This window comes from Plecotus auritus (genome assembly GCF_963455305.1).
Source record: "Plecotus auritus genome assembly, chromosome: 8".
NCBI lineage: Eukaryota > Metazoa > Chordata > Mammalia > Chiroptera > Vespertilionidae > Plecotus > Plecotus auritus.
Window position 1 is genome coordinate 6055199 of NC_137782.1, and position 15880 is coordinate 6071078.

At 43.1% G+C, this 15880-nt stretch overlaps 1 protein-coding gene across 2 annotated transcripts in view; it reads right to left on the bottom strand.

Annotated features, from left to right (window-relative positions):
- Nucleotides 1-5452: 5452 nt before the first annotated feature.
- Nucleotides 5453-15880, bottom strand: part of KLHL14 (kelch like family member 14) — a 103735-nt gene continuing 93307 nt past the window's right edge. Inside the window, exons 6-9 of one of the 2 annotated variants that reach the window (XM_080684212.1) lie at nucleotides 13651-13841; nucleotides 13411-13569; nucleotides 10021-10178; nucleotides 5453-7535 (exon numbers count right to left, since the gene is read on the bottom strand). In XM_080684212.1, coding sequence (XP_080540338.1) covers nucleotides 7395-7535; nucleotides 10021-10178; nucleotides 13411-13569; nucleotides 13651-13841 — 649 coding nt within the window. In that variant the 3' untranslated portion in view covers nucleotides 5453-7394. Of the gene's footprint in view, nucleotides 7536-9986; nucleotides 10179-13410; nucleotides 13570-13650; nucleotides 13842-15880 lie in introns of both variants that reach the window. The other variant, XM_080684213.1, reaches the window with a different exon arrangement.

A 15880-nucleotide genomic window follows, 5' to 3' on the forward strand; every position in this document is an offset into this window, starting at 1 on the left:
ATCCACTTGTTGAGTTCCACAACGGGCAAAGCATTGTGGGAAAAGCACATTTCAGGCATTGTCCATCCTACAGCAAGGGGATCAGTGAAAACAAGGCATAAAAATACAGTAAAACACCGTCTATATAATAAAACATGAGAGGTGTTATATGAACAGGATAGACAGGCAACATTCTAAGAATTTAGAGGAGGAGATGACCACCCTAAGGATGGCTACCTAGAGATTTGGGTTACATGTTCTCCTCAGACGTGTAGCCCCCAGGGCTGTTTGGCTTTAAAGCTCTTTCTTTTCCTTCTTTCCTGCAAGTTGGATTAACGCTGGCGAATCATGTTGGGAAAGAAATGAAGACAGTGTGGCATTCCATCCCAGCTGCTTTTAATTGTCTGCGTTGCTTTTAAGACAAGACTGTAAGACAAGGAAAGAACTTCCTGCCAAAGTCTATGAGCACCATGTGGCCCGAAGTGGAGTCTTGGTGGTCCAAGTCCATTCACAAGGAAAGTACAACTCACCACAACTATCCGGGAAGGGCCTGGAGTTGGAGCATTTCTCGTCAGAAATGTGAGATGAGGAAAATGGCCAGAGATGAACTGAATACGCCATAATTCTGGAGAGCCAGGAGCTTTATGTATTCTTTATGTATTTCGACGTGTTTGTTATGGTGAAACAATAGTGGCAGTTGGGCAGAACATGATCTGTGGAGGGAAATTGCTGGGAGGGAATTTTTTTTCCCTTTTTTTTTTCCAGAAAGGACACATAGGAATGCTGTCCAGTCCTAACCGGTTTGGCTCAGTGGATAGAGCGTCAGCCTGTGGACTGAAGGGTCCCGGATTCGATTTTGGTCAAGGGCATGTATCTTGGTTGTGGGCACATCCCCAGTAGGGGGTGTGCAGGAGGCAGCTGATTGATGTTTCTCTCTCATCGATGTTTCTAACTCTCTATCCCTCTCCCTTCCTCTCTGTAAAAAATCAATTAAAAATATATAAAAGAATTCTTTCTGAGGACTGTGAGTGACACCAGGACATCAGTCTAAAGTGGCCAATGTTGGAATGTGCATCAGCATCCTGTGAAATTATTAACAGTTCCTGGAAAGACCACCTAGTCCCATGGAAACATACTTGTGAAATGCTAAAAAGTGAAGATGCCAAGATATAAACTCAGTTGTATACAACGCAAAAAGTGCAAATACCCCCACAAAAGTAAAAGTTATTGTGTTGTTGGTGAAGTCAAGGTAATTTTCTCCCTGCCCCCCACCCCCCGCTGTATTTCCCAAAATGTTTATAATTTGATTACATTACACATTAAATGAAGTATTTTATTCAACAAATATTCCATGGCTTTATGGTTTATTCAAGACATATTGCACATTATTCCTACCCTCAAAGAACCCTGGGTCTAGTAAGAGGGTAAGACACAAAATCTGACAAATAGCATTGAATGGATAAAAGAAGTGAGCCATAGGAAGTCAGACGAAACATATCCCAGGAGACATGCCATCGTGAAGCCTTAATGAAGGCAGTGGAGTCCGAACGGGGACCTTGAAGGGCAGGGTCTTAATAGGTAATGTGGATCCTGAAATGGCATTCCCGGTGGAGAATACGCACAAGCAAAAGGGCACAGTGGAAAAGCATAGCTGTGCATGTGGAAAAGCAGGGATGCACGTTGCTTAATGAACAGAGCAGTAAAGGAAAATGTGACTTAAAAGTGAGGCTGAGGCCAGACTTGAAGGTCTCTCGCACGCCAGGCTAACACTTGAACTTGGTCATCGCATCCTAATAGCTGATGTGTATTTTACTTCAGAGCTTATGTGGTATAGTGTCTTTACATGCGATTTTCACAATAGTCATTTGAAGAAAAGATGATCACTCCAAATACAGACAACAAAACTAACGTCAGAGGAACTAAAGGACCTCTCAAGGTCACAGAGCAGGCTCCCGCTGGTTCTGCCCACGCCTGTGCTTCCCAGTTCATCCTCACCAGCAATATAGCACTAACCAGAGCACATCAGCATTAAGTGTGCACTTTTCCCTCCAGCACATTCTATTCCTATGTGGGGAAAGCAGCCAATCTACTAGGAATTCCTACACGATTTCAAGTGTTTGGTTTAAGAAATTTCTTTGTGGGCAGGAGGGAGTATGGTGATTGGAGGAGGACCTTAGGCTAACACCTTGGCATGAATCTGCTACTTCTCAGCTGTTACACTTTACTAAATAGCTTACCTATTCTGAGCATGTGCCCTTACCTTTAATATGAATAATATTTAACTTCCAGAGCCATTCAGAGTAAACAGAAAACATGAATAAAATGCCCAGCATAGTGCCTGACTCAGTAAGCATTCCATTAGTGGAAATCCTAGCTAATAAAAGGGTAATATGCAAATTAACCATCACTCCATCACAAAGATGGCGTCACCCATAGCCACGAGATGGAGGCGCCCAGTCCTCTCTCAGCCCCGCTGGAGTCCCCCAGTCCCGGGTGGGGGGTGGCTGCTGAGAGTGGGCAGCATGAGTGACCTGGCGAAATGCTTGCTTCATCGCCGTAGCGTTCCGCGCCCTGCCGTGGATGGGCCTCTGGGCCATGGAGAGCCTCTGGGCAGCAGGCACGCAACGGCCAGGCCCAGCAGAGAGCTACTGGTGCATGGATTCATGCGCAGGGCTACTACCGTAGTGTTATATAATATCTACCTAATAAAAGAGTAACATGCTAATTGACCGTACCTTCGTGACGCCCACCAGCCAATCAGGAGTGAGTATGCAAGTTAACCCAACGAAGATGGTGGGTTAATTTGCATGTGCAGGCGCCGAGCGGCCAGGGGCGGGGACACTTGCGTCATCTCCATGGTGACAACGCAGGCGTTCTGCACCACCCCAGCCGCTCTGGGCCTCTGGGCAGCATGGGAAGGTGGAAAGGCGGCTCCAGGCTGGAGCGGAAAGGCAGCTCCGGCCAGAGCAAAGGTGGTGCCCACAGCCAGGGGAAGGAAGACCCCTTCTTGCACGAATCTTCATGCATCGGGCCTCTAGTTGTTGATATAATAGCTTTGAATTAGTAACTAAATGCTGTTCTTTTCATTCCTTTTGCCTAATTTAGTTCAATTGGTTCCCAAATGTTCCAGATTTGAGCAGTGTAGGATGACCTTGTCCTACAGCCAAATGTTTACCTGCCCCCCTGCTCATCCTTGTTGTAGATAGAGGATTTAGAAGGTCACAGAGGAGGGGTCGACTTCAGATGTAAACAACGAGTGGGGATTACAATGAAGGATCACTTACTGAAGTGACCTGATTCTTCAGAGCCCAAGCAGTGCACAGTCCTACAGGTCAACTCACCACCTTAGTGTTTTTAGTTCCCGGTGTTGTTTTTAGCACCATTAGTGGGTTAAAAACACTAAGGTACTACTACTCCTGCTAACATGAAGAACTGAGATTTGCCGAGTCCTTAATAGGTGCTAGGCAATAGCCTAGAATAGAATAAAATAAAATAGAATAGTATAAGCCACTCAAGCTTCAGTTTGTAGATATTTTTTTCTTATTCCTAAACCCCTGTGTTGAAGCACAGTTTTTATATGGGTCTCTCGAACTGAACCTTTCATTACTGCATCAAGCCTGTAGACTTAACGGATGCTAAAGCCCCATCTAGTACTTGGTCCATGCGTATTGCACTAGCCAGAGCACCCCTACCAAGCCAAGCTACACAAAGCAAACATCCTCCTGGGGTATGTCCTTGGGGGGCCTTTTTGCTGCTTGTGGCCATTTTATTTTCTATCAGTTCACCGTCCTCTAGGTCAGGTGCTGCTGGGAAGCCAGACTTGGTTAGTCGCGATCTTCCTGCTCCCCTATCTGCGGGAACGCAATCCTATTTTGGCCCATTTCCTCATTTATTTTAAAAATATTTTGACCTAGAGAACCTGGTTTAATGAGAACTCTGGCATATGGGCTGCCCTTTGGGATATGTTTAATAAATACTTGATACTGACAATGTTGGTAATTCTGACAATTTAAGTGATGTGCCAAGCAGCTGGGAAAATATAAATTTGGCTCCAAGAGGGGAGAACAAATGCAGGTGATAACTTTAAGTCTACAGACACAATCTATAATAATAAAAGTGTAATATGCTAATGAGACCGGACAGCCAGATGACCTGGACGAAGCTGGGGCTGCGAGGGTCGAGCCCCTTGCACGAATTTCGTGCATCGGGCCTCTCGTTAATTAATAAAAAACCTGGGTCCCTATGCTCAGGGACTGCCTAAACCAGCCGTGGGCAAACTACGGCCCGCGGGCCGGATCCAGCCCGTTCGGCTGTTCTATCCGGCCCGCGGAGCGGAAAGAGCGGAGGGTTCTCTTGCTCTCCCCTCCGCTCCTTTACTTTGAATTTATATTAGTTCACACAAACACTCCATCCATGCTTTTGTTCCGGCCCTCCGGTCCAGTTTAAGAACCCATTGTGGCCCTCGAGTCAAAAAGTTTGCCCACCCCTGGCCTAAACCCTCTCCCAGGTTTAGTCTAGTTATGAACTCAAAGTAGATGTTTGCTTGGGATTAGGAAAAAGACCATTATATTTACTTAATTGCTCCTGATATCTGGCCCGCACTAGAGCTTTGGGGGGTTCGGGGCCTTTGGAAGAAGCCCTGCCTAAAGGAACCACTGGGTCTAAAGGAGATGGTAACGGAGGCTACCGTAGAGAGAGGCTCTTTTGGGTCTGGTACGCCAGTGTGCAGAGGGGAAGGGCCAGTGGAAGAAGACAGAACCCACTATGCTTGCTTTCATGGAATACCTGGAGGATCAAATAACCCTTGAACTGGGAGTTTGATCCCCAAGAATGGTAGATTCGGTTGGGCACCATGGCAGTAAATTCTTTCTAGCTTGCAAGCTTCAGGAGGTAGCTTCCGACCCTTCATAACTCTTTACCTGGAAGGTTGCCCACCTGCTACCTGCAGATACATGCCTCAGTTTCCCCTGTGGCCTGCCACAGCCTCTTTCCTTGCCCTGCACAACCTCTTCTTCAGATTTAAAAAAAAATAAAATGAAATACTATATATTTAGAGGATGTAGCTAATTGAATGTGTGGTTCCCTTGTTTTTCAGAAAGTGTGCAAGTACTGTTTAATACATATGGTGCTTCTACTACTTTCTATAAATATTTAGTTATTAGATCTTGGGTAAGTCATGCCTCATTGTAACACTCGAACAGTGGAAAAATCTGATTCAACTCATTATTTTTAACTCAACATTTTCCTGACACATTCCATATTTTTTTAGCATTGTCCATACTGTATGGACAATATACTGCCGGGAAGCTAAATCAACTTGTAAAGTGTACTGCAGAATAAAAACATGTAGGCATTTAGATGTTACAAACATTTAAACAAGTCAACGCAGAGATTTATACAGAGGCTTTCTAAGTAGGAAGATAGAGACAATTGAATTAGTACATAAAGTTTTTATTTCAAGTTCCCCCCTTCCAAGCAAGCTTAATTTACACATTCTAATACTGTACAAAATTTACATCCTCTGTGACTTATTTATTCATTTCCCACTAATAGTTTGTGTCCTTCTGAAGTACAGAAAGCTTTATTTATTGTCCTCGTAAATGCTTTTTATTTATTTTAGTTAGAAATAAAAAATAAAGGAAGAACAAGTGTAAGCAAAGCAAATATCCGCGTATAAACTGCGACATTCAGACTGGGTGGTGACAGGTGACGGCGAAAGGTTCGGAGCAGACCTAGTTCTCTTCAGGATGTCAGCGGGGACTTTCCCACAGATTACTGTACCTTTTCTTGCTTTCTATATACTCATATGCTTTCAAGGAAAAGGAAACGAAGGCTGATTGCACTGGGTATATATTTATATGTATTTTACAACGGATCCTTTGGATCTGAACATACAAATAAATACAAAAACAACGAAGATTGCACTTGACCGTGGAGACGCAGCGGATTCCGGGACACCTGTCCGCCTTGGCGTGTCCGCAGTGAGAGCTCACCGTGGCTTCCCAGGCTGCTGTTCCGAATGCCACATTTGCTGAGGGACTCACAGACATCTCTGGGTGACTCAAAAAATATTTTAGGTTTTATTCACTCCTATCGGATGTTTTCCAGATCCGAAGGGACTGAACATCAAACTCACGTTGCTGCCAGTTTTGTTGGTTTGACTGGCCCCACTGAGACCATCTCCTGGCCTCCTGCCCTCCTGGGCCTGAACTCCCCGGCTCCAGAACACACCGAACAACTGCCCACCTCGCCGAGCTCGGGGCCTCTGCTGGTAACAAACGTGTAGGATGGGTTGGGGGAATGACCAGGGTGAGTCACGGGCTTTCCTAGAGCCAAATCTACAGCCCTTTCTAGAGCCACGGCGCGGACGAGGGGGACGGGTTTGTTAGGAGCGATCGTTTGCTCCCGTGGCTCTCGTAGGTCATGTGTTTTAGGGACAGAGAGACAACTGGGACTGTCATAACAGAAATTACTCTTTCTTTTTGCTCCTGAATTCCTGGAAGCTATCTCCCAGTTTTCCTCGTGGGTTAAGCTTGGGTCAGATATGTTACCCAACAGAAAACACAATGCTGTATGACTTGCCTGCCAAGCCTACCATGTGGAGCAAATATCGGGTGTTCACCACTTGCTTATATTCTGCAAAAAAAAAAAAAAAAAAAAGAGCAAGACTCCATGGACCGAATAGTGACATAGTGTATTTTCTTTTAATCTTTCAGACAAAATCGAGGACACAGAAACGATGACTCTGGCTGGCATGGAGCCTCCAGGGCGGAAAGCAATGGCTACAAGAGCCAGCCTCCTCCTCCTCTCTCGCCCCCGAGGTTGGAAGGGGCAGAAGGTATGTGAAATCAGGTTCTATAGCGACAGGAGTGCTGCTCTTTAACCTGCCATGAGTTTCTACAACCGTGTTGCCATGGAGTCTGTGACGGAGCCACAGGTTAGGAATGCGGAATCAAATGGCAACTCCCGTAATGCAGGGCGCGGGTTTCAGTGGGTCCAATTCTGAGTCATTCATGAACACGACATCCCCAAAACGTCAACAAAGACCACATGCAGGTAGACTACAACGCACAATACTGATCGCCGGTCTCTCGGGCGCTCGTCTGTGTGTTTCCTTTCTCCTTTTGAAAGTTCAGATCCACGGGGCGGCGGGGGGTGGCGGGGGGGGGGGGGGTGGCGCGTGTTTGTCAAGCTGGGACAAGTTCAAACCAGTCTGAAATGGAAGAGTCTGTCACCACCGGGAGTTGGTTGTGATCCGAGTTACAGACACAGTATCTGCTCAGGAGGTCTTTTTCTCTTGCAGGTGCGCGTACAGCATCGGCAACCGTTCGAATGCATTGTTCCTCGGCTAGTCGTAGAGGTCACCTGTCGCTGTTTCCCAGAGCGGGACGCTGTCACTCCAGGGCTTCCTGGCGTCATTTGTTGTAAGGGACGCAGGCGGGCAGGATGACCGGGGCGCAGGCGGGGCCTGCCAGGGGCTCCGCCACGTCTCCCTCCAGCTCCGTCCAGCTGCCTTTCTCTGGACAGTAGCAGATTGTGGACGACTTGTAGGCCCCCTGCAACGGCAGAACAGAGCACTCAGGGCGCGGGTTCGGAGACCTGGCAGGGCAGCTCACTGGTCACGGCCACCCCGCCAAGAAAAGACCAGTTCTCTGCTCTCGTTTAAAACCCTCGGCATGAAAGCAGCAGGTTTGACACTGTTTGAATCCAATGGGAAATGGGAGATGGACAAATTTTTAAAATCGGTTTTTATGCGTGTGTAACTAATAAGAAAAGTTAAGTACCTAGAACATCCTGGATAATCAACAAATCCCTTAAAATAATTGACCAAAAAAAAAAAAAAAAAAAAGGAATTATCCTGCTGAGTTAAGTTTAAAAAATTTCACCTGAAATAGTCAAATGATTACAGTAAATTGGATTTTAGATCGTTGCTCACATTTCCATTTTTATGTCACTGCTGTAGAAGGGATTAGCGCTGGGATTCAGAACCGGGTTAAAATGAACTGCAAGCGAAAGTGTGCTGATCTCTCCGCACACTGACTGGTTTATTTTCAAGAGGCCACGTGGGAAACAAACAAAAAGCTTGTTCCCTTTGTCAGCCTCTGGGGTTAGTGCTTGTATAACATTTCCATTCCCAGACCGAAGCAGCTTTCTTTTTTTTTTTTTTAAAAAAAATATATTTTATTGATTTTTTACAGAGAGGAAAGAAGAGGGATAGAGAGTTAGAAACATCGATCAGCTGCCTCCTGCACACCTCCTACTGGGGATGTGCCCGCAACCAAATTACGTGCCCTTGACCGGAATCGAACCTGGGACCTTTAAGTCCACAGGCTGACGCTCTATCCACTGAGCCAAACCGGTTTTGGCAAAGAAGCAGCTTTCTTTGTATCGCAGGGAACCAACAAACAAAATTCCCCACCAACCTAACTGTCACTTCCTGAGAGTGACTCCTGGTTCCAAAACTGGCTACTCCAGCACCTAGCAATTCGCACCAGCAAACAGACACAGGTACTGATCTCTAGTTATGTGTGGCAATGCATACGTGCCTCCATATAACTAATATATTCTTAAGGCTCCCCCCAAAACTTTACATAACTCCCTTGTTAGCTGCAAACAAAAGTAAACTCATATGACTACAACCCCGAATTAATCTTACAAAACCAACACATATAAATAGAAAAAGATACAAAGTCATCTTTTAAAAAGTAATGGTAGACACAGACCCTAGGTGTCACCTGATGTGATGTTGGTTGAATTATAGAGCCTCACATGTTTTTGCCAAAAATAAATAACAGATTTTTTTTTTAAAAGAAGAGCTGAATTTCATTAAGCCTTTATCTCTAACCTCCAGTTTATAGGAAATATGGACACAAGATGATTTTTAAATGACGCCACAAGGCAGTCGTTAGCCAACTGTAGAACGCGGGATGTCCTATGTAATGTACCCGGCTTTTTCAGTGGCCAGAGGCATCGAACAAGAGTGGGGGAGAGGCAATGTCGCACTTCGTAGGAGATGTGTAAGAGCTGACAACTACTGCACGTGAGACTCGTTTTAACTCATCAATTTGAAAAACACATTTTTAAAAAATGAATAGGAGAATATTATTTTGGATATAAAGCAATTATTGTTGATTTTGTTGGGTGTGATAGGGACTGTGTTTACATAAATGAATACTTTTAAAAAGATAAATACTGACACATTTAGAATAAAATAATATGATGTCTAGAATTTGCTTCAAATTGCTTCAGTAAAACAATTTTGAAGGATAATTGGGGTAAGTATGGCAAAATGTTGATGGATGTTGAAGTTGGATGGTGTGTTAAATGAGGGTCCACTGTACTCTGAATGTTGGGGTGCGTTTGGAGACTTAATGATAAAGGGGGGAAAGTGGAGCACAATGGCAAATTACATATCCTAACCAGAATCTGTGGATATTAAACAACTGATTTCCACTTTCATGCCTTAGTGGGCAGGAACTTTTCAGACTCTCCTATCCGAACCATTTCAACAGAACATTTATGAAGCCACTTTAGTCTGACTTTTCCTTGGAAAGACAGAAATGCAACAGCATGGGGAAGGGGAGAACCAGAGACCTAACCCATTTATGACACAGCTGATCAGAGAGCAAGCCAGCCCTACCGCAACCACACTGACTCCATGACTGAAGTAATTTACTGTTTGCATCTAAGCGCGATACCCTTTATTATTATTATTATTTCTTTTCTTTTGTTTTTTTTTTTTTTGAGCATGATACTCTTAAGAGGTACATGCATGGGTGGTAACACATTTTGAGGGAAACAACCAAAGAACTTGTATGCATTTATGCATAACTATATCCATTACCCAAGGACACAGACAATAGAGTGGTGAAGGTGGGGGTGGGGGAGGAAGGGCTAAAAGAGGTCAGTGCGGGGAGAAGGGGGACATGGGTAATACTTTCAACGATAAAGATTTTTAAAAAAAGCTGAAATGAATGCGAAAGCAAAACAAGTAAGTAAACACAAACCAGGAGGAGGAGGAGCAGCTCAGTGCGGACGTACCATGCTCCAGCTGTAGCCTCCCACGAGGTAAATGCTGTCGTCAAGCACCGCACAGCCGGGGCCGCTGCGACCCTCCAAGATAGGGGTCTGGAGAATGTTCCACTGGTCGCCTTTGGGGTCATAGCATTCCACGAGCATGACATCGAGGTGGGAAAAGCCTGAGGGACATAGCAGAATGGAATTACGAAAGACAGACGCTCACGGTCCAACCTGAAGGCCAGGGCTTCTTTTTAGAAAGGGTCTAGAGCAGTGGTCGGCAAACTGCGGCTCGCGAGCCACATGTGGCTCTTTGGCCCCTTGAGTGTGGCTCTTCCACAAAATACCACGGCCCGGGCGAGTCTATTTTGAAGAAGTGGCGTTAGAAGAAGTTTAAGTTTAAAAAAGTTGGCTCTCAAAAGAAATTTCAATCGTTGTACTGTTGATATTTGGCTCTGTTGACTTATGAGTTTGCCGACCACTGGTCTAGAGCCAGAAGCAGATAATGCGTCTTGAAGGCATGCATGCTTACACTTACCGGTGAAATTAGAAGTGTCAGAAAGACCTAAAACCAACAGACAGCAAACAAACAACCCGACTCTGGGTGTTCCAGATTAATTGAAAGCAAGAATACCTGACTAGATATCCTTGGTTGATTATATGGGGGGTAGCTTTTATTCGAAATGGTTTATTAAAACTTTTTTAAAAGGCTTAAAATAATAACAGTTAAAGTAAGCATTTTATAGAGTGCTTTAATAAGCTAAACAACTAGCTTATTAATACACTTTCTATAAGTGAACTCAATGAATCCCATCAGTCATCCTATGAGATAGTGATACCATTATATTCATTTTATAGATGCGGAAACTGAGGGACAGAGTTAATGACTTGAGTAAGTCACATGACCCACAAGTAGACAGACTGATATTTGAATCTAAGTGAACAGGCTTTAAAGTTTTGTAGACTAAACTCCCTCACTTTTATAGACTAAACTATATTGCTTTTTTTAAAAAATTTTTTTATTGATTTCAGAGAGGAAGGAAGAGGAGAGAGAGAGAGAGAGAGAGAGAGAGAGAGACATCAATGATGAAAGAGAACCATTTATCAGCCACCTCCTGCATGCCCCCTACTGGGAATCTAGCCTGCAAGCCAGGAATATGCCCTGACTGGGAATTGAACCATGACCTCCTGGTTCATAGGTTGATGCTCAACCACTGAGCCACACAGGCTGGGCTATTTTGCTTTTCTTAAATGAATCTTTAAACTTCTCAAAATGTTTAATTAATTAAAATTGGTTGTTCAGCATATTTTACCTTTTTGGCAGCCTCCCTATGTTTATAAACAGCCATGACGATGTGAACCGGTTCCATATCTACTAAGGATCAAGGTTTCGAGTAGGGGGCTAACTTCCACTGAAGGGCTTCTCCCCACACTTCTGAAAAAGTTTCTCAGTGGCTGGGGCACCACTAGGTCACAGAGAACAACTTAGGTTACGGGACTCTATTGGATCCCTGCCTTTAATTTAGGCGGTCAACAAATCCCTAGTGAAAGTTTCACGGTCATTGAAAAACTACGTCTTTAATGATTTTTTTTCCTAGTTAAATGTATGGCATGGATATTTGCTAGCTGACCATTATAATGCACATAATATAAATAAACTGACATACTGGACTCTTCAAATTAATTGACAAGGTAGGCCAAAAAGTAGAATAGTTTTCATTCTTGAAGAGGCTGACGGAGTATTTCAAGCCACCAACTTTTTACATAAAAGAAATCACATAGATTCGGGAACAACAGAGTAATGTGCTTACCGCAACTCTGTGGTATATTTTCTTTCCTTTACCATTAAGATAACTGGTGACAGTTTCTGAAGCATACATACTGGGAATGAAGATTTGGGCAAATTCCTGGTTCTAAGGTCCTAGAGGCATCGTATGAGAATATGTGTGTCTTCTCTGTACCAAGTAAATTCATGGACTGTAATCCTCACAACTACCAAGGAAAGGATCACTATTATCCCATGTACAGATGTAAGGGTAAGTGACTTACACAGCTGTAAGTGCACAACTGGGATTCAAATCTAAGCTTAGATGCAACGCCCACACCCTTTCCTCTAAGCCACAAGGCCTCCCTGAGCCAGCCTAATTTGATGTGTGTGTGCGCTATTTTTCACTTAGGTTGTCATTACTCAAATCTTTCCTGTCCAAGTATAACCATAAATATGAAAAGTTCCTAAAAGAGGCATTCTTGTGCAAAGAAATTAGTAGAAATCATGTTTCAATGCAGGCAACTACAAAGTTAATGTAAAACATGTGGAGGTAAAGGCCATGGAGTATGTGCTGACATGAAGGAGCGCCAGCGAAGGAGAAAAATAAAGGGGGAGAGTAGCAGCAGTAAATATAACCCTCCTCCACTGGGAGAGCTCTAAGATGAGCGGCAGAGACCAGGAAATGACACTCTGATTCAATATGAACTTGGATATATTTACATTAAAGTTATACTTGTCTGGTCTTTATTATCTTTAGGGGCAAATATGTATCAAGAAAAATAGAAAAAGTCTATGTCTAAGGCATTTTTTAAAAGCTGTTTATCTAATTGAAACGTAAGTGCTCAGATGGGCCTTATCTACCATACCCAGATGGCCTCGTTCTCATTGAGTTCAATTTCACGGATCCTGGAAGGTCAGAGCTTCAGGAGTTGTTAGAGACCAACTAGACCAGTTTCTTCATTTTCAGATGAGGAAACTGAGGCCCAAAGCAGCTAATAACAATCTCAAGAGCATTCATCTCTCTGCTTTCCTATCAAGCTCAATGTCATATAACTGCACATACAGTTACATATATGCGCATACACTACAAAAATATGTAGTCATGCACACATGTGGAGAAAGAGAGGAACCAAGACATGGCTCTAAAGATGCTGTGCTTTAAGCAGGTGCTTTTATTTAAAAAAACGCAAATAGAAAAACTTTGAGAATCATGATGGGCCTTAAAAGAGATAATTCTAAATGTAGACATGAAATTCTACGTGTTTTCCTTAAGAAAAATCACATATTAGCTACTTTGCACAGCTCTGACTAAAGTTTTTATGATTACTAGAGAAAACAATTTTGTGGTCAAAATCCATTACTATAACTTTGTTGATAAGGAATAATTTATTTTTACTGAATTCATTGTTACAACAAATTGTTTGTGCCTTTTTCAGTTATTAATGCTTTCATTTTTAAATTTTCTGTAGACATTATTATTCATTTCCTTAATATGTGTGGTAAATTAAAAATAATCCTATCCTGTAGGGGAGCCAAAATAGATGTTTGCCCAACGGTACTGGTAAATTAACTATGATTATCTAACGAGACACCCCCTTAGCGAGAAACGTGACATGCAAATGCTATTGTGATTTCTTAAAAAAGACCTTTCAAATGATTTCCTCCAATTGCATACAAGCGGTCATTCATGACAGCCAAGGTGTGGATGGCGCGTTTTGTGTTCATATCTTGTTTGCGAGCCCAGACGTCCATCACAGGGTCATAGCAATATAGCCACGGGACATATTCTCCATTGTGTACACCCCCTGTGAATTAAACATATACATACAAGTCAAGAAAGTGCCTTGGAACTGAACCTTGTAGCAGACAGTGGGGGAATGACTCGCCTGAAATGTATATTTTCCCATTGTGCACCGCTCCTGCGTGAGCTGCCAGAGGCTGTGGCAAAGAGGACACATAACGCCATTCGTTTGTTTCTAGGTTATAGCACTCCACGCTGGACAAATAGCCGGTTTCATTCCTTCCACCAATAACGTATAAATGTTTGTCCAACCGACATGCGTAGAAACTGGCTCTTCTGGAATGAAAACAACAATCCACCGTAAATCACAAAAGGAGCCCAGTGGGCCGGGGAAAGGAGGTGTATTCAGCTTCCGAAAGGGTTGCCACCCTTTGGAAATCACACAGACGGCTACCTTCTAGATCTGAGACCTTCTCCAGTGATCACATGCATGGCCCATTCCGGTTAACATTTCTGATATTAAAGTAACAGCAGAGGGGCAATTCACTAACTCTTTGTTTGAGCTCTTTTTATCTTACTTCATACACTGGAAAAGTGTTCACTGATGTTTGGGGTATTTGGTACCCTGGAAGGATATCATAGCTCAGTAAGATAAAGTGAAAAATGAGGTAGATAATATAACAATAATAAATTATCTTGACATTCACTTTCTTTATGGTCCTTCAAGGGTCATTGTTCCCAATTTATAAGAGAACTACATCATCAAAATTTTTCTTCAATTATCATTTTTTTTCTCCCCCCATCCAGTACTACGGCAAATAGAGAAACTTTTGTGAACTGAATATAGTGTTGAAAAGTTGCTGTTATATAACCCATTGCAGGAATTTCATCTATGTAATATTTGGTGTTGATTCTTACAAAGCTATGGGATATGTTTTAGTCTCTTTTCAAGAGAGGCTCTTTATTATATTATCTCACTATGTCACCAAAAGCATAAGATGCAAGCTGTGTCAAAAGGATTGGAGACAAGAAGACCAATGTGAGGTAGACCATAATCCAGGAGTGAGGTGTTAAAGGCGTAAATTGGAATTTTAGTAGAAGACATGGAAAGGGGTGACAAAAAAGGTATTTTAAAGGAAGATGCACGACTTGGTAACTAATAAGTTATGAGAACCGCCCACTTGGTGTGGCTCAGTGGTTGAGCATCAACCTATGAACCAGGAGGTTACAGTTCGATTCCCAGATAGGGCACATGCCAGGGCTGTGGGCTCCATTCCTCAGTAGGGGTGTGCAGGAGGCAGCCAATCCATGATTCTCTCATCATTGATGCTTCTACCTTTCTCTTCCTCTCCCTTCCTCTCTGAAATAAATACAAATATATTTAAAAAAAAAAGATATGAGGGCTGAGGGAGAATAAAGGTTAGGAAAACTAGATTGAAACCTTATGCAAATCTGTGACCCTTTGCTTCTTTTTCTCATTGATGCTACTAGAATTATCTATAATAATAAAAGCATAATATGCTAATTAGACTGGAAGTCCTTTCAGATGACCTTCTGAAGCCGGGGCTGCAAGGGAAGCCCAGGTCCCGGGTGCCAGAGGGAAGCGGGCGCTGGCAGCCAGGGGAAGGAAGGCCTGCTCTTGCACAAATTCGTGCACTGGGCCTCTAGTATCTTCATAAGGGTAACATGTGGTCCCATATTGACAAAGTACAATTGTTAAATGCCGAGCCTCTTACAGAGAGTATAACTTATGTTTGATGAATTATGATCTTCATAAAAATTGATGCTAAGCCTCTTGGACAATGTCAACAGCAAGATGAGAAGTCCCAGGAAGTTTTTATCAGGTACACCTATATGGTTTGGAGATTTTCCAAGTTGTGTTTACAAAGAGCCCAAACCTCTTTGTAGCATCTTGATGAGCTGTTTGGTCTCTGGAATAAGATTGCCTGGCTCTATGATTTACTGGGTGTGTGGCCTTTGACACATTCCTTAACCCCTCTTAGACTCAGATTGCTCATCTGTAACATGGAGTTGATGATGGTGCCTTCCTTACAGGGTTATTTGCAAATACACATGTAAAATGCTTGTTACAGTGCGCAGTGTTTGGTTCATGCTCAGGACCCATCAGTCAATATTACCTGAATATGTTTTTAAACATCAGCCATCAAGATGTGTGGAGGTTCCTCAAAAAATTAAAAATGGAACTGCCTTATGACCCAGTGATTCCATCTCTGGGTATATGTCTGAAGGAACCCCAAACACGAATTTAAAAGGATGTATGCACCCCTATGTTTACTGCAGCATTATTTACAATAGCCAAGATTTGGAAGCAATCCAAGTAAGTGCCCATCAATAGATGAGTGGATAAAAAAGCT